Source organism: Rhinopithecus bieti, unplaced genomic scaffold, assembly GCF_001698545.2.
Source record: "Rhinopithecus bieti isolate Rb0 unplaced genomic scaffold, ASM169854v2 scaffold_9899, whole genome shotgun sequence".
Classification (NCBI taxonomy): domain Eukaryota; kingdom Metazoa; phylum Chordata; class Mammalia; order Primates; family Cercopithecidae; genus Rhinopithecus; species Rhinopithecus bieti.
In genome coordinates this window covers 2,262,601-2,281,984 of record NW_016806979.1, presented here as the reverse complement: position 1 = coordinate 2,281,984, position 19,384 = coordinate 2,262,601, and the positions used below count along the sequence as shown (strand labels likewise).

At 46.5% G+C, this 19,384-nt stretch overlaps 1 protein-coding gene across 1 annotated transcript in view; it reads left to right on the top strand.

Moving 5' to 3' along the window:
* RPTOR (regulatory associated protein of MTOR complex 1) overlaps positions 1–19,384 on the top strand; it is a 424,190-nt gene that overhangs the window by 203,043 nt on the left and 201,763 nt on the right. Inside the window, exon 6 of the mRNA XM_017879553.1 lies at positions 10,673–10,848. Within this exon, the coding sequence (XP_017735042.1) occupies positions 10,673–10,848 (176 nt within the window). The remainder of the gene's footprint in view (positions 1–10,672; positions 10,849–19,384) is intronic.

The window sequence follows — 19,384 nt, the reverse complement described above, 5'->3', positions numbered from 1 at the left end:
AATTGATGCAGAAAACTCTTTCAACAAAACACAACACTTATTCATGAGAGAGAGAAAAAAAAAACTTGCAGTAAACTAAGAATAGAGAAGAACTTCAATTTGATTTTTAAAAAAATCTGCAAAAACCTACAGCCGTCCTTTTACTTACTGGTAAAAGATTGAATGTTTCTGCGTTCAGATTGGAAGCAAGGCAAGGATATCCATTCTTATCAGTGTTGTTCAATAGAAGTACTGGAGGTTCTAGCCAGTGCAATAAGACAAGAAAAAGACATCATTGGTTATCAGGGAAATGCAAATCAAAACTACAGTGAGGTGCTTCCTCATGCCACTAGGGTGGCAGCAATAAAACAGATGGGTAATAACAAGTGTTGGTGAGGATGTTGAGAGATTGGAATCCTTGCACACTGCTGGTGGGAATGTAAAATGGTACGGCTGCTTCAGAAAATAGTCTGGCAAGGTTCTCAAGATGTGAAACTGAGGGTTAGCCCGTGACCCAGCAAGAGAGTGGCATGCACTGTAGAATAGCACTTGGCCCATGCTAGGCACTCAGCTGACCCCTGCTGGCTTGGCTAATGAGCAGACTAAAAAGACTCCTCCCTGGCAGTGTGGGGGCCCTCCGAGTGGAGGGTGGTGCTGGTGTGGGGGCAATCCAGGTGGAGGGCAGTGCAGGAGGCCGTGGCAGGCGGTGGCAGTGCTTAGACTAAGGTGGTAGATATTGGCAAGGCAAATGTTTGCATCAGGGGTTCATTGTGAAGGACAAGTGATTCGCACAAGTGAAGGATGAAGATTAGATGGAGGACGCAAGCAAAAGAAGTTAAAGGCAACGCCAGTGTTTTTGGCCTGGGTGGAATGGAGCGGCTGTCTCCTGAGCCAGGAGGACCATGAGGCTGGAGGCTGGATGGAGGTCTTGGGGTGCAGGACACAAGAGCTCTCCTCAGGCAGTGTGGGGTGTGAGGTCCCATCAGAGATGTTTGTTCAGCATCTCCTGTAAATTAGGAAGGGTGACAGGGCATACAGCAGCACGCAAATGGACAAACCCTGGCTGTACTTTCCTGAGAATGCATCAGAAGGTAGTCAAGTGTCATCCTGGAACAGACAATGACTGAAGCCACAGGGTGGTGACGAGCCCCCATGTGGTTCGTGTGGCTGCAGAGGAGACGCCAGTCGAGGCCTGCACTCAGTGGTGTGTGTAGAGTCTGGTAAATGGAGGGGCACTGACAGACCAGACCAGAGAAGTAGCCGGGGAGTTGGAGGGAAACCAGGACTCATGGCCTCAGTAAGTCAGGAAGAGCCTCAGGAAAGCCTCTAGAAGTAGGGACCGTTCGCTGATTGCTGTGCTGCCGAGTGGCTCACACGATGAGGACCAAGGATGGACTGTTGCCTTTGTGGACACAGGGCCATAGCTGGACTTAACAAAAGCAGTTTCAGCGCAGGGCGGTGGGCCCTCATGTGATTCTAAACTGTTCAGGAGAGGGTGGGCGATGCCATGTGGAAGCTCCTGAGGGAGGTTTGTTTTCTTTACATGGACGTTGTGAGAGCATGTGTTTGTGCTGATGGGAGTAACCTGGCAGAGGGAAAAGCTGATGTGTGGGAGGCAGAGAGCTCATGAGGGCGGCCCTTAAGTAGGTGTGAAGGGAACAGGATCCAGTACACGAGGGGAGGAGCTGGCTGGAGGAGGAGCGTGGACGGTGGTCATTCCAGAGGGGGATGGCAGCACATGCGCACAGAGGCCAGGTTTGGAGGAAGGGTGAATACACACGGCACAATCGAGTACAGGAGGAGCAGGTACACACACATACACACACGTATATAAGCACATGCACATACAGACATGTACACATACACATGCACGTAGACAACATGCACACATGCACACATATACTCACCTACATTTACATACACACATGTACACACAGACATATATGCATATAGACATGCACCAATGCCCCACACGTGTACACATGTACACATACACATATGTGTCCACATATATACATATACACACATGCACATACACATACAGTGTATACAGAGAGACACAACATACACACATATATACATGCATGCCGCATATTTTCATTGTTTATAACATGCACACACACAGACACGCAGCACGCGATACATGTGTCTATACACACACACACCTATATACACATAGATACATGCCCACCTATACATACATATACACACATATACATGCACACAGAAACATGGACATATACACACATGCACACATATATACACAGGTACATGCTTATACAGACATGTACATCTACACATTCACCTATATACACACGGAGTCCTGTATACTCACATACATACGTACATACACATGTATATACATGTATACACCTAAACACATACACATACTGCTATGTGTGTTTTGGTGCCATGCCGCAGCCCATTCCTAGTGCTTCACATGCGTTCCTTTCTAATTGGTGTTTGTTTTGGAAGGTGGAGTGAGTACGTGTGTCTGGATCCGGCCTTATTAGATTGTCCTTTGCGCGCTGGGAATAACACCCACTTTCTGCTCAGCTCTTCCTAGTTTCTCCAGCTTTCCCTCTCCTCCTTGTTAACAGAATTGGAACCCTTCCTGTCTTCCTGTCTCTTTCCTGTAATTAGCCAAGGCTCTCTCTCTTATGACTCAGTTCATTAGAGTTAAGTAAGCAGAAACACAGCAGCTGATGATGAACGAAATGTTTCCGGGGGTGAAGGCACCCATCTGGCAGGGGGCAGGGCCCTCTTTCAGGTTCCGCCATGCAGAGAAGAAGCCGCAAGGACCGAGGGCGGCCAGAAGGAAATGTCTAACCTGAGCCGTAGAACGTAAGAAGTTGCCAGCATAAAGACAGGAAAGGCACGTCAGTGACAGAGGCAGGAGGAGAGGCCAGGACACGTGATCCACTTGTGTAGGGAGCTCCAGCAGTGCGCTCGGAGTGCTGGGCATTGCCAGGTCTGGAAGAGGTCATGAGTTTTTGGGAAAGGTGTCTGCGTGGGCTAGAAATCATGGAACAAATCATAAAGCCAGTAGTACTTTAAACCCAGATGCTGCTTTTATAACTCACTTTGCTACTTTGCCCTTGGCAGCAAGGGTTGGGGGCACAGCCCTGGCTACTAGCACAGCCCTGGTTACTAGCAGAGCCCTGGTTACTAGCCCAGTTCTGGTTACTCGCACAGTCCTGGCCGCTAGCCACCTCTGCTAGAGACTACCCAAAGAATATGCCATGAGTTAGCTCTTTCTCCCCCTCCTGCCACTGGTCAGCTAAGCCTTCCTCCTAAAAATCTCTTGTTGACAAAGAGGGTGCAGAGTTTCCAGTCTCTCCTTTAGTTGACTATAAGAGATATTAGCGTGATTTCTAGTTGACCATCTTCACAGAGTTGCAGAATGATCACAGCATTTAGAAGCTGTTGAGTTGCTAACAGCTAAGTGACTTTGAAATAATGAATACTTCATTTGGGGGAACTCAGGGTCATTGTGACAAACGGTTGTTATGAAGAGGCCCTAGCCGGCCTTGGAAGGGCAGGCTTGACGCTTCTCCACGTCCTTGGGAGTCTTCATCCACCAGAAGGAGCTCCTTCTGCTCTCTCAGCCTGGATGTGATAGTTGCCAGCAATAGGCACAACTTGGTTTTTAAATTAAAATCTAATATTTGATATACATAATTATATCAACGATATATTAAAAATATGACTTCTGCTTTGCATCTGCTGTTTCTGTTACACTGTGTGTCACATGATAGATGCCACATTAATACCTTTGACTATTAATAGAGTTGGATAAGTAATACACTGACTCCTTTAGCAGCCTCAGTCTTTCTTTGAACTTTGCAAAGATGGCCATTTGTAATTAGGTATTGTTGAATTGAGAATAAAAGTTACTTTAAGGCAGAACTAAAAATGTTACCGAGGAGATGTTATTTTCAGAAAATACTTGGTAAAGACTCCTCTGGAGTTATTAGTACCGTATCTCATCATAAAGATGCCTCTTATATGGATTTGAGAAGGGAAAGAAGCAGCCCAGTGTTAACGTTTTATTTAGAAAATGTGAGGCCGGGTGCGGTGGCTCACGCCTGTAATCCCAGCTCTTTGGGAGGCTGAGGCGGGCGGATCACCTGAGGTTGGGAGTTTGAGACCAGCCTGGCCAACATTGGTGAAACCCAGTCTCTACTAAAAATACAAAATTAGCCTGACGTGGTGGCGCATGGCTGTAATCCCAGCTACTTGAGAGGCAGGAGAATCGCTTGAACCCAGGTGGTGGAGGTTGCAGTGAAGTGAGATCATGCCATTGCACTCCAGCCTGGGCGACAAGAGCAAAACTCCATCTCAAAAAAAAAAAAAAAAAACACAAAGTGCCATGCAGGTGATCCCCACTGCCCCCACAGCAATGCTTTCTACAGGGAGTGGATGGCAGGCCTGGGGTGAGCTGCCCGCTTACATCGTGAACTGCGCGTGCACTGACTCCACGTTACCCACGCGTGGGGACGATGCAGCAGATGTCTTTTTTGGATCTGGTTGCTGTGTAGCGCATCGCAAGACTTTTCTGGATCCTTCCCAAATCCTCCAGAAGACTCTGGAGAGCATATAAAGATGAGAATCTTTCTTGTGTTTGAGTCCCTAGGCTCCCCAGGAGAAACCCCTTTGGGTACACTTTCAACCTGGACTTGCTCTTCAGGAAAACCGTGGCTCCGGGCTGGAATTGGTCACTTTTAGGCCTGGGCACTGTTCACAAGTTTGGCCAATCCCGAGTACTCAGCCTTACACGCAGGCCTGTGTCTGAAAGATCATTTCAGTTACAGGGTCAGTATCTTAGATAAATGCAAAACCAAAACAATGTATAGGAGATAACTCATCTGTTCAAATAGTTTTTTTTTTCCCCTTGGTTTAGCAACCCTTAGAAGAATGTTCATTGGCAGAACGCTTTGGCTTGAATATCAGGATGTTTTTTAGAAATGCTCTTGGTTCTGGCCGGGCGCAGTGGCTCAGGCCTGTAACCCCAGAACTTTGGGAGGTCGAGGCAGGCGACTCACTTGAGGTCAGGAATTCGAGACCAGCCTGGCCAACATGGCGAAACCCCGTCTCTACTAAAATACAAAAATTAGCTGGGTGTGGTGGTGGCTGGTGCCTGTGATCCCAGCTACTCAGGAGGCTGAGGCAGGCGAATGGCTTGAACCTGGAGGTGGAGGTAGCAGTGAGCCAAGATTGTGCCACTGCATTTCAGCCTAGGCGACAAAGCAAGACTCCCTCTCAAAAAAAAAAAAAAACACACACGTACACATATATAATATATGTATTATTGGTTCTAATACCCCTAAAGCAAAGAGCTCTCCTATGTACCCTTCCATGCACCCAGTAGTGTGGTGGGAAAGAAGGAATTCAGCATGCTTCCTTCTGGGCCTGGCAGACAGGTACCAGGTGAGTGGAGCACTGTCATTGCCTGTCACCTGCTCTTGGAACCTCTGCAGTGAAAGGGCATGTCGTCTTGTCTATACATCAACGTGCTTTGGGGGGCTTGTTAAGTAGTTGGGGTTTCTGTCAATGATCACACTGAATCGGGAAGTGGAGTTTTTGCATATTTGCAATAAAGCTCTTTCTACATCTACCTGTCCGACTGCTCACTTGGCAACCACAGAATGCTTCCAGTGTCCACTGTGCTTCAGGAGGCGTTAGGCCAAGCGCCCATGCATCTCAGGGTGCAGACTGAGATAGGCACAGCAGACGCAAACCCAGCAGCATCTGGACCACGGGGGGCTTTGCCTCTCCACCAAACAAGACACAGACTTCTTGGTCCCTAAGGAAGTCCCCTTCAAACCTGCTGAGTTCTCATGTGGCTCTTGTACACTGGAGACTCGCCCCACCACCCCATGCCTTCCTGTGTTCTAGTGCTGACTTGGAAGAAAGGTAGTGTTGGTATGAAAAGTGTTATATTTCAGAAGCTTGCCACAAACGGTTGGCAGCAATGGAGGGACTGCAGTGTTTAGAGGCTGTGGCAGGAGGACCTGCTGGATGGAGGGACTGCAGTGTGTGTTTAGAGGCTGTGGCGGGAGGACCTGTTGGATGGAGGAACTGCAGTGTGTGTTTAGAGGCTGTGGCGGGAGGACCTGTTGGATGGAGGGACTGCAGTGTGTGTTTAGAGGCTGTGGCGGGAGGACCTGTTGGATGGATGGAGGGACTGCAGTGTGTGTTTAGAGGCTGTGGCGGGAGGACCTGTTGGATGGAGGGACTGCAGTGTGTGTTTAGAGGCTGTGGTGGAAGGACCTCTTGCTCACTTCTCAGTAATGATTAGACAGTAAATTTAACATAGAAACAACTTAACAAAAAGAAAAGCTTTTCATATAGGGGGACTTTTTTTGGTTTGTTTTTGGAAATGGGTTTGCTCTGTCACCCAGGCTGGAGTGCAGTGGTGCCACCACAGCTCACTGCCACCTTGAACTTCTGAGCCCAAGGGATCCTCCCACCTCAGCCTCCTGAGTAGCCGGGACTACAGGCACGCACCACTACACCAGGCTAATTTTAAACAACTTTTTTGTAGAGACAGGGGTCTTGCCATCTTGCCCAGGCTGGTCTCAAACTCCTGAGCTCAAGCAGTCCTCCCATCTCAGCCTCTTGAGAAGCTGGGACTACAGGCATGCACCGCCACACCCGGCTAATTAAAAAAATTTTGGAGTGATGGGAGTCTTTCCATCTTGCCCACGCTGATCTTGAACTCCTAGGCTCAAGTGATCCTCCCACCCCAGCCTCCCAAAGTGCTAGGATTACAGATGCGAGCCACCACGCCTGGTTATAGAAAAAGAAAAGCTAAAACTAGTAAAGCACACGGATATTTTTGCTGTCTTTCTGCTATATACATACCCCTTTGAAAAGGGAAATAGGAATATTGAACTTAGTTTTTGCATAAAGGGCCATTTCCTCCCACGTAAAGTTGTTTCCTTTTTAATCCTCTGCCAGCCATTCTTACAGGGCCAGTGGTAGTGGTGCTGATTAAAATAACACAAGTCTGCCAACAGTCCCAGACAGACATCGCAAATGGCGCCTTCCACAGTTCAGGACTGTGTGCTTCACTCCATGGAGGTCTGCCTCAGATGCCTCCCCCTCTCCTCCCTCCCAGCGCCTTTCTGGAGGCCAGGGCGAGTGCATTTCCATCAAGCGTAGGAGTCAGCACTTCCTCACAGCCTTCCCGTGCCCTCCCAGCACCAGGCTCACATGTCCGCTCCTACCCATCGCATCCGCCTTTTGTGATGCGGGTCTGAATAGCTACAGGTCCACATCGTGCCTGGACATCATCTGCCTTAGCGGGCCTGTCACAGCAGACCTGGAAACTCATGTTCTGTGTAGAGCAGGTTGCATTGCTGATGCTGTTTTAGCTTATAGAGCCTAGAGCCCAGAGCCCAGGAAATGGTTTTAAACATGATTTTGCCTTCCCTCTTCCCTCTTCTTTAAAAAGCACCACTCCTTGGTGATGCTTGGTGATTGTTGCGCAGCTTGCAAATATACCTAAGGTCGCTGAACTATACATTTAAAACGGTTAGCATGGCAAATTTTATGCTACATGTAATTTACTGTCATAAAAAAACCTCATTCCTCTAGAAATTGCAGATTTTATTGAAAAGTTTATATTATTAAGTATATGAGAATTTGATTTGTACTCTGGGTTTAATGTTCCTGTGATAGAATGGGTTATTAATAAAACTAGCAGTCGTTAGTACCTTCCATTTGAGATGTTAAAAACAAAAGTTTGCCAGAGTCAGATGACAGTGCATTCTGTACCATCACCGCTGTGCGAGATGGCTGTGAGTGAATACACCTCTGTGTGTATTTCATTCCAAAAGCACTGGGAGTGCTGTCTGGAGAAGGCTCGGCAGCTTTCATGTTGGCATCGTAGGTGTTTGGTGGAGATTCAGGAGGATCCAGATGGGATAATGGTGCCCCTAAAATCGGGGGCAGTGCCGGGCACTCTGGACACACGTGCTGGCCCAGCTGCAGGGCAGTCATCCTTGGGGCCTCTGTGCCCTCATCATCAAAGCTGTTTTAACATGGAGCTGAAACCTCATGGGGATGGTAAAAAGCAGATGAAATAATATACGTGAAAGAGCTGCGACAAATACTAAGAACTTCACAACTAAAAGTAAGGAGCAGGGAAAGGGCAAAAATGCAGACACAGACACATTCTCTCCCGTCAAGCTGTGAAGCACATCGTAGCCCTCGGTGACTAAAAGCCATGTGTTCTGGACGCATCTCACCCCCCCCCCCATATTCATCACCACTTACAATATTCATTTGTAATAGCGCCTCTTCTTCATGGAGGCCTGCCACAGTCTGAGTAAACAGAAGAGTGATCTTGTCCCTGTGGTGTTCACAAAACAAGCCCTAGGAATTGTGTAAGGCACAAACAGTGTCCAGGCCCTGGATCTGGGATGACCAGTCTCTGTCGTGTGATGCTCCGGCCCTCGTGCTGACCGCTTGATCCACGACCCCACATTAGCAGGAGGTGCTCTCGGTCTGAAGCCTCGCTCGGTACCTTGTTGTTCCACGTCCCTGGCCTAGACGGGCAGACGAGATTGGGCCCTACAGCAGAATGCTTTCCGTTACAGCCGAGTAATAGGTGTTTGTAGCCACGTGAATGAAGGAGTTCTGCAAGCCACGTGGCCCCGCATGATCAGCATTCTTGGGGTTTTGTGTTTTCATTCCTTTAGCTATCTACATGGTATGCCCAGGCATCACGTTTCAGGGTAGCTGAGGCGAAGCCAATGCAGGTTCCGTCTCCACAGCCTGGGGTGTGCTCTTGTTTTGTCTGTTCCCTGTCTCTTTCTATCCCTTTGTTTCCTGCTGCCCTTTCTCCTCTCCCCTCTCCCTGCAACAAAGGACCAGCCTTGATGATGCCGCTGGAGGGGCTTTGTGAGCCGAGCTCTCCCAGCGTCCATGGGGCCTCCCTTCTAGCAGGTGGGCCCTGCATGCAGCCCACGGTGTCCGAGGACACCCCCAGCTGAAAGCATTCTACTTGGCGGAGCTGGTTCTGATACTGTCCAGCTCTTGTCAGTTATTCCCAGGAGCAGGCAGAGCAGTGTGTGTACATAACCCCTCGTGTGCTATGCTTATTCAATTTTACTGGCCAAAATGCCAGGAATTCTTGTGAACTTCATTATTTCTGAAAGCGACAGCAAAGCCTCTTGTGGATTACTGAAATGGCCACATAGAGGCAATGTAGGTAGCCAGGGAAAGGGATCACAATCTCAATGCTAGAATAATTGTACTTGGTAGTAGAAGGATCCTATGTTTTGCTCAGTGCTGTGGTTTTTTGGTGAAAGAGGAACCCACCTGCTTATCCTTGGCAGTGTAGCAAACTCATGGATCAGACAGCCCTGTCATTTTTTAAACCTTTGAATGTAATGCATTATTTAAAAGAAAGAAGAGTTACACTTTCAATTAGATTTCATTTGGTAAAAGTGAAATTTTCTGTGCATTTTAGTAGTAAACAACAATTCACTTAGTGCCTTTCTTCCTAAAATGGCACCATGATATCAGCTTCACATATGATACTTTTACATGACCAAAGTCTCATTGAAATAAATATCAACCGGCATTCCTATCCCTACTTTAAAGAGAGATTAAGTTTTGAATTTAAAAAACACCCCACCTTTCTCCCTGATAACAAAAATTTTTTATTCTACTTTAAGTTCTGGGTACACGTGCATAACGTGCAGATTTATTACATACCTATACATGTGCTATGTTGGTGTGCTGCACCCATTAACTCGTCATTTACAAAATTATTGCACATTTGTTTGTAGAACATTTAGAGAAATCCGATGAAGATGGGAGAAAATAAACCCTCCCTAATCCCCCACTTGGGGATGCGCGTTCGCTCCACTCGGTGACGCGTGCTCACTCGCTTGCTCTGTCTGTTTTCCAGTCTCTTTTGATGGGTCGCTTTAGTCAGCCCACTCAGACTCACATTTTGTGCTTTGCTTTTTTGTGGGTGATGGAGTTCACGTCACATAACCTGAACACCATAAGGGGCCGGGCGCAGTGGCTCACGCCTGTAATCCCAGCACTTTGGGAGGCTGAGGCGGGTGGATCACAAGGTCAGGAGATCAAGACCATCCTGGCTAACACAGTGAAACCCCATCTCTACTAAAAATACAAAAAAATTAGCTGGGCGTGGTGGCGGGCACCTGTAGTCCTAGCTACTCGGGAGGCTGACGCAGGAGAATGGTGTGAACCCAGGAGGCGGAGCTTGCAGTGAGCCAAGATTGCGCCACTGCACTCCAGCCTGGGCAACAGAGCGAGACCGCGTTTCAAATAATAATAATAATAATAATAATAATAATAATAATAAATAAACCATAAGACACCATGAAAGACCTGGTGGACACTGATACCATCCTAGGGTAAGTAGGGGCCTGCAAAGAGGAAAACCGGGAAGAAAACAGAGTTGACTGAGACGTAACCAGGCTGTGCCGTCAGAAGGGCCTTGGGAATGAGACGGACAGTTTTCCAGGCTTACAGTCAGCCTCCGGAGACAGTTCAGCAGCGGTGTCTGTCTCCAGAGGACTTTCCGGTGAAAACTGACCGCCTGAGTTGATTTCTTCTTTCCTTCTGTGTTACAGCTCCAGCTTACTCTTTGGTTGTGACCAGCAGCTAAGTCACACTCTCTTTTCCCGAATGTTCTGCCCTTTAGGTAGCTGCAATCAACCCAAATCACCCTCTTGCTCAGATGCCTTTGCCTCCGTCAATGAAAAACTGCATCCAGCTGGCAGCCTGCGAGGCCACCGAGCTGCTGCCCATGATCCCCGACCTCCCGGCTGACCTGTTCACCTCCTGCCTCACCACCCCCATCAAGATCGCCCTGCGCTGGTAAGTGGCCCCTGCTGTGCCCCCTGGGACCCACTCACCTGGGCTTTCCCACAGGAATCCCAGCCCATGTGGGTCCCAGGCATTCACCTCGTCCCAGGAGCCCACGTGACAGACATGAGTGTACCCCGTCTTCTTTTTGTGTCATTCAGGATTCAGGATTCCCGGTGGAGGCTTGGGTTTTACTCTTTGAGAGTTCAAGATCCTTTCTTCCTTCTGATCTGTTCGTGGGTAGCTCACTGCTTTGTGATTTCCAAGAACACCCTCCCCTTATCTTTGTTCATTTCGGAGATGTCTTAGTACCAGGATTGGTCATGCTGGAAACTGGACTTTCTTTCGGGGGAAGAAAAGGCTACTATGAAAAAGGAAGTCATTTAATTCCTTGCTTGAGTTGAAGCATAATCTTTCCATTTATTTTAGCCATGAAAAAAAAGCCATGATTTTCTGTCTCCATCCTTTTAAAAGTTATAGCCATTGGGAGCATGACTGAAGAAATGCGTGTGATATTCCAAGACGGTGGAAGCCGCATTTCAGTCCCGACATCGCCAGCAGAACGCACAGTGGGATGTGTGTGTTTCCTGCCTCCAAATCCAATATTCTCCCTTAGACCATCTTGCCGCTCTTTAATAACTACTTTCCCATGTTATGTTTTGCTGAAAAGCTTGTATGTCATGGCTGTTACCGGCTGGTAGATAAATACTCTCCCTTGAGGTGCTGTGCGAACGGTGCAGCTGTGCAGCAGACACTGTGCTGTCGGCCGCGGACGCTCCTGAGGCTTCTGTCAAGATGGCCTAACACTCCAGGCAGTCTCCTGCCTTCTCACCCACAGTCCTGCTTGAGGCCAGGAGTTCGAGACCAGCCTGGCCAACATGGGACTGGTGGAGCCTTTTATTCCATCATCTCCTATCTTCGGGGGCACCGAAGCAGTCGTGCAGGAAATCGGGAGTGGGGGATGGGAAAATGAGTGGGAATGAGGCCTGTTCCATGGCAGTGTCCATTGTGCGTCTGCAGAAGCCTCAGCCTGCAGGCCCTGGGTGATTCTCTGCTTGGTTCTTCTTCTATAGTAGTTTTTCTTGGTCTGTTTGTCTGTTTTGTGTTGCTATAACAGCATGCAACAGACTGAGTAACTTATAATGAATTTGCTTTGCACTCTTTAGATTGATGTATGATAGTTGTACGTATTTTGGGGGTCTAGGTGATATTATGATCAATGCATACAATGCGTAATGATCAAAATCTGGGTAACTGGGATCTATCCAACTTATCCATCACCTCAAACATTTATCTTTTCTTTTCAATACTGTTTTTTCTACCTCTCAATGTCTCTTTCAACAACATGAAGCTGAACCAGGTACTATGAGCACTCACCTAATTTCTGGTTTGTATGAAGGCGCTTTCTGTGTGTGCTGATAGTTGTTACACTGGTGTCCTTGCTGCGGGAAGACTGGCGCACTGGAATGTTTGAAATAAAGAACACAGTAGATGGGACCCATAGCAGGAGAGACACTGCTGGAGCCAAATGAATGGCCTGGAAGGCTACAGTGGGGGCTCACAGGAGGCCATGGGAAAGGATCGAGATGGGAAATAGAAAAGCCAGGAGATGCAGAGTAGGGAGATAGAGGCCCCAACATGCAGACTGGAGGCATCCCGTGTTGAGAGAACAAGCACAAACCCAGTGCATTTCCTCGAGTAGACAGGTGTCTCTCAGGCACTTCGTTCTCCTGCCGTGAGTGGTAAGGACTTGACTTCCCTCCGCGCACAGCCGTGCGCTCCTAAAGACGCCTGGGCCAGATGTGGCAGTGGGCCAGATGTGGCAGTGTGTCCTGTAGTCCCAGCTACTCGGAAGGCTGAGGCAGGAGGATCATTTAAGCCCAGAAGTTTGAGACCAGCCCTGGGAACACAGGGAAATCCCATCTGTAAAATAAAATAAAATAAGATAAGATAAGATAAGATAAGATAAGATAAGATAAAATAAAAAAAAAAACATAAAATATAAAGCAGGCTTTCACACCGAGGCTGCTGGCCTTGGTATTCTGAAATGAGCACCTGGCCTCTGACTGGGGAATGTGCTTTCTCTCTACCAAGATGTGATGCATCATCCCAGTAGCCTCTGAAATCCTTGTAGGAGTTAGGACACAGTCAGATTTTTTAAAGTAAGCATTTAGTAGGAAGTGCAGTGAAAAGCAAACCAATACAGTTACCATAAGAGGGACTTTGAAATCAATATGCCACAGTGGCAGACAGTGGTCATCAGATAACCACTGCCTGGAACAATTGAGCGGTGTCTCAGGTGGCAGCTCTTTTACAATAAACTGCTTTCTCCCATACTGAAGTACTGAAATTAGGTTGAACATGACATTTTGCTGGGTGTCTGTAGCCTGTGAGTGGTAATGGACTATGTTCATTAAAGAATTATCAAGTGAAATGTGTAGTTTTATGTGAGCTAAGTTAAAAACCACCAGAGTTTTTTTTTTCCAGTGGAAGGGTGAGATAGTTTGTCAGACAGTAATTACATATGTTTTAGGATTACGGTTTTATTTTTTCATTTTGAAAAGTCAATTTATTTTCTAATTAAAATGAAATACACATTCTTTTCAGAAAATTACTAAAAGTCAAAAGTAGAAAAAAATTATCCAAGATTTTACCATCTAAGGACAACTAGTGTTCACTTTTGATGTATTGCCTGTTGACCTTTTCTGTGCATGTACATTTTGCAGTGATGTAAGTGGACAGAATTTAGCCAGAGCCTAGGGCTTTAGGACTTAGGCATCAGGAGTATGAGGGTGGGAAGGTTCAGCCTAGCACTCTGATGGAAGTCGGCAGACCTGGTTCTGTGAAGGGGCAGACACACTTGGGTTAGGCTTTTTGGGCCAGACAGTCCCAAGTCTGCTGTTGGCAGCATGAAAGAGCCACGGGCAATATATAAACCAGTGAGCATGGCTGTGTTCCATTGAAGCTTGCTTTTTTTTTTTTTTTGAGACCAAGTCTTTTCTGTTGCCCAGGCTGGAGTGCAGTGGTGCGATCTCGGCTCACTACAACCTCTGCCTCCTCGGTTCAAGCGATTCTCCTGCCTCAGCCTCCCGAGTAGCTAGGACTACAGGCACCCGCCACCATGACTGGCTAATTTTTGTATTTTTAGTAGAGGCGAGGTTTTACCATGTTGGCCAGGCTGATGTCAAACTCCTGACCTCAGTTGATCTGCCTGCCTCAGCCTTCCAAAGTGCTGGGATTACAGGCACGAGCCACCGCACCAGGCCTCCGTCAAGTTTTCTTTAAGAAAACAGGCAGTTGGCCAGATTTGGCCCGGGAGCTGTAGCTTGGCACTTCCTGCTCCAGAAAAGGGAACCAGGATTGGGGTGCAGATGATGACTGTGCGTGTCTGCCCGGTCGGCAGGTGACCTGGAGAAGGGCGATGCTCAGGAAGGTGGATTCCCTCCCTCCCTCCCTCCCTTTACTATGTAAATAAGAGAACGGTTTCTAAGCACACTGCTCTCATTATGCTGGCACAGCTGCTACAGAATGCGGTGTGCTGGGTAAATAGCGTGCAGCTTTGCTTCGTTTGGACAAAATGTGTGCATGTGTATTTGGTGGCAAGTGTAGTTATGAATCGCATTTGATGATGAACTAGTTGTTGGAAGACATTGTTCTCTAATTTGTTTTCATTTTGCCTCAGTCTTTTTCATTTTCAAAAACTGATTTCAATAATTCCAAAATGAGCAATGACATTACTTTCCATATAAATTATTATCTTACTCACCGTGTACGTCAATACAGTGTGAGAATCCAAAATATATGTTTTCCCTTGGCTGTTTTCTACTTCTTTGATTGAGTGGCATAATACCATTTTAGATTTATTATGGGTCTATTTGTATACTACTGAAAATTATAACCCAGTGGGACTTAATTTGCTGTGGGACTTGCTATAAAACAGATTGATGTCTATAGCACTGTGCTGCGTGCACTAGTATTGTCTATTAATGAAAATGATAGACATTATTTTGGATTGAAGAGAGGTCAAAAAACTTATTTCCTTTCTTTCAATTAAGTTGAAGGATTTCCGGGAGTATAAATGTTAATGATAGAGCATTAACATGGATTTGTCAGCGTGGAAAGTTTCGCTCCTGCATTGCCTGCAGGAGACGGAAGATGCACAGATCTCCTGGCGCGCAAGTGGGGTGGAGGCTCAGCATGGCTCTATCTGGCCAGGCTAAGCGGTTTGCAGTGCCTGTCTCATTTCAGACATTTGCTGTGACATTTGCTTCGTATTTTTTCTTGATGACTCAACCAAGAATCATTCAGAATTACCTTTAGAAACATAAATTCTTGTGGTTTTGATGACAGAGTTAACCATTTGTTCTCCAAGGAGTCTTCTAAAATATATCTGCTTTGCCAGAGAACACACTTTGTTCTGCCCATTCAGTGCTCTCGGGTCTTTTGCCGCTTCCTTTCAACAGCAGTCCAATGACTGTGTCTTCGTGCATTATGTGTGAAGGGAGAGGAGCTCACTGCTCCTCCCAGAGAGTGAAGTAACCGGGACACATTATTGAATAAAATGCTTTTTTGTAGTATCCGACTCTGTCTTAGACCTTAGTAGTAGGCGAGTTTAATTTGGAATTTGCGTCTGGAGAAACGGCTTTATGATGTGGAGCCTTTCACAGTAGAGCCTCAGCATCATGGATCTCACACAGTCCCCGCGGCGGCTTCCAGGCTGTTTCCAAAGAATATTTTTTCTCCCCAAACTAGACAGTGTTCTCTCACTGTTCCAGTCTCTTGACATACACTCAATTAAGATGAATATCATAATGTATTGTAATAGAGCTCCCTTTTAAAAAGATGACATGTAAAAACCATCTGATGGATGCGGTAAGAAAGGGAATTGAAGCAGACGGAGGGGCACGGGCTGCTGACTCCCCGGCTGAACCCTGTCCTCGGGTGCCACAGGAAAGAGGGAGAATGATGGATCCTGGAGGGAGCCCACTCAGCAGCACAGCCGGAGACCTTGCTGCTCCCTTGAGATGGCTGGGTCCCCACTGGGGGTTGGGGTGAGGGGTGAGACTGGAGGAGACAGTGGAGCTGGTGAGGGCCCCAGGGTGCCGGCGAGGCGGAGGGCGCTCGGCTCTCCTCCATTGCCCTTGATATACATGGCCTGCTGCGCTGTGTCTGGGGCTCAGAAAGACGGAAAATAAGAGGGAGGAAAGAGGGTTTGTCCCGCCGCCCTCGTGAAGAGAAGCAATCCAATAACAAATATATTCAAAGTGATAAAAGACAATTGGAAACATGAAGAAGAAACAGGAAGAAAGACCAGTTGGAAGCGTTGAGTATGAAAAATGTAATTGGTGGAATAATTGAAGAGATAGATTGAAAAGCAACATTATAGACAGGGCCAGGAGTAAACCAGGAAGCTGGGAAGCTTGTTTGAGGAATTCCCAGCAAAAGGACGGAGCTAGAGGGAAGGGGAGAAAAGCGAGAGGCAGAGACAAAGTTTAAATATCTAAGGAAAGAAAATTTTCTTCTCTCTAAAAAAAGGTAGAAAAGGAGAAAAGACAAGCTTAGTAACTAGAAAGTGTAAGATACGATGGCTAAAATGTTTAAAGTTGTAACTATAAATGAATTGAACTCACCTCTCAAAGGGCCATGATTCTTGTGTTGATGTCTATTTGTGTTAAAATTATGATACAGCAGTCTCTTGTCCATGAGACACACATTTAAAGCAAAACATTTAATCCTGGGCAAAACAGCAAGACCCTGTCTCTACTAAAAATTTAAAAATTAGCTGGACATGGTGGCTTACGCCTGTGGTCTCAGCTCCTCCGGAGCCTAAGGCAGGAGGATCACTTGAGCCCAGGAGTTCAAGGCTGCAGTGAGCTGTGATCACGTCACTGCACTCCAGTCTGGGTGACGGGGCAAGACCCCTTTCAAAGGTTGGAAATCAAAGAATGAAAAAGAGAAATATGAGCTAAAATCTGAGGTAGCTAGAGCCAATATGACTCAAAGCAGAAGCTGAGATAAATTATTGAAAGGGGCAAAGAAAAGTGTTGTATTGTGGTAAAAGGAACAGGAAAGCAGGAAGGTATATAAGATCATGAATCCGTGTGCATCTGACAACATGGCCTTGAACTAGGTAAGATGAGAACGGAAGTCAGTATGGATCGAAGCGGATGAGTGAGAAATGTGCTTAGATACAGAGACACCAAGTACAGACAAAGGAAGCAAACCAAAGAAGACTTTAGTCACCAAATTAATTTGCCAGGCCCCGTAGAGGCACACGGGCCACACCTCCAGCAGGGAATGTGGACATATGTGGACCATTCACAGAAATAGATCATGCACGTGACTACAGAGAAAGCTTTACTAATCCAGAAGAATCAGCTTCATGTAAACTCCATGGCAGACCACACACAGTGAAGCTAGAACTCGGTAACAAAAGGACAGCTTTAACAAAAGTCTGAAAACTAAAATCTTAAAATCCTTGGATTAAAGAGGAAATACTTTAAAACTGATAAAATACAGCCAAATGTTAGTAATAGCACTTTTCCTGTCTGTGGGGTGTATGTAGCCAAAGCAGGCGAGGATTTAATACATTTAGTCAGAAAACAAAGATTAAAAAAACAAGAAAAATTAAATGTTTGCCCTAAAGAGCCAGGGGAAAACTGCAATAAACAGATGAAAAGCAAAATGAAGAGAGCGAATCTGGAAGATACAGGCAACCCTACGCTGTCCATTGCATCTCTGCATCCACAGGGTCTCATTTCCCGAGAGCCCTGCCAGTGTGGGAAGAGGCGTCCGGGGCCTCTGAGCACTCTTCTCCCAGATTGTCAGCTAGGCACTTGCTCTCCGTTCTTCCTTTGAAAGACCTGGTTGTCTCAGTTCTTGATCCTTGTTCATACCAGGCTTTGAGAGCTGAGTGCTTCATTTTGACTTTGCACCATCCGGGTCGAAGGCTTCACTTCTCTCACCTCTGCTGAGCCACTTACCACTTGTCCAACTGTTTCTTTTTGGTTGACATTTTACAATTACAGGGATAACAGTAGCTAGCATTTGTCAAGCATCGCTGGAGCCATTCCACTAATGAACTCATCTAACACCACACGCCTGTGAGGTGTGGACTACCATTAGTGCTGCTTTCAGGATGAGGAAGTTCAGGTTGCTTGGAGAGTAACTGGTGGAGCCAGGATTCAAAGCTGGGTGCCCGGGCCCCTGAACTGACAGCCTCCACTGCGGTTGTTCCGCTTCTCTTCTCATGCCCAGCGCCTCTCATTTGCCATGATTTCCTTCCTGGGGCTCTCCGTCCTTGTCTTGTTCTTTTTCTCTCGTTATGGAGAAAGTTGCGATCACGGTCATCAGTAGTCTCTCATGTCTAAATGGAGGTTACCACGACTTACTTAACTTGGTAAAGGCTACATCAGAGCTCTTCAGCAAATCAGCCTAGTGGAGAGACTTGAGACGTCTTCCCTTCGAAGCTGGGAATAAGGCAAAGATTCTCTCTAGCACTAAAACAGTATTAGAATTCCTGACCCCTAGTAAGACAAGATAACTCCATAACCAGCAGAAGGAACGTGAACATTTGTAGTTATCTGTTTACAGTAAGGGTCATGTAACATAATTCACTGATTCTAGCATGTGCTTTTTTTATTTTTTGAGACATGATCTTGCTTTGTCATCCTGGCAGGAGTGCAGTGGTGTGAACCTGGCTCACTGTAGCCTCAACTTCTCGAGCTCAAGCAATCCTCCCGCCTCAGCCCCGCAAGTAACTGGGACTACAGTTGTATGCCACCATACCCAACTAGTTTTTGTATCTTTTGTAGAGACTGTGTTTCACCATGTCGCCTAGGCTGGTCTCAAACTCTAAGCTCAGGAGATCCTCAGACCTCGGCCTTACAAAGTGCTGGGATTACAAGCGTGTGAGGCACCACATCTGGTCCTTTTTTAAAAAATAGAGACAGGGTCTCTCACTTTTACTTCTGTGGGAGCGCAGTGATACAGTCATAGCTCACTGCATCCTTGAACTCCTGGGCTCAAGTGGTCCGTCCGCTTTTGCCTCCCAAAGTGTTGGGATTCCAGGCATGAGCCACCACGCCTGATCCAGCATGTGCATTTTCACACTTACCATATCTGAGGTCCAGAAGGGTCTTACAATAAGTAACGTACCTGTTTAGTTGGCAGTCCTTTTTCTTTGTTAGCAGTATATAGAAATGCTTGCAAAGGTCCACCTAGAGGTGTGCACTAGACCCTTTCTTACTGCTGTTTGTAAGCTCACTGTTTGTCACTATGGAAAGAAACAGGCATCATTACTGAACTAGGTGTTCATATACCAGCAATAATTGATCTCAAAATTTAATGCCATTTATAGTTTTTAATTAGAAAACTCTCAAATACATGGTCTAAGTTTTTCTTTAAGACCAGAAAAAAAAAAAAAAATACATTAAACCCTAAGTAAGTAGAAGAAAAGAAATAATAAATGGAAGAGCAAAAGTAAACAAATCAACCCAAAAACTTGTGAAAATTCTTTTTTTTTTTTTTTTTTTTTTTTTTTTTTTTT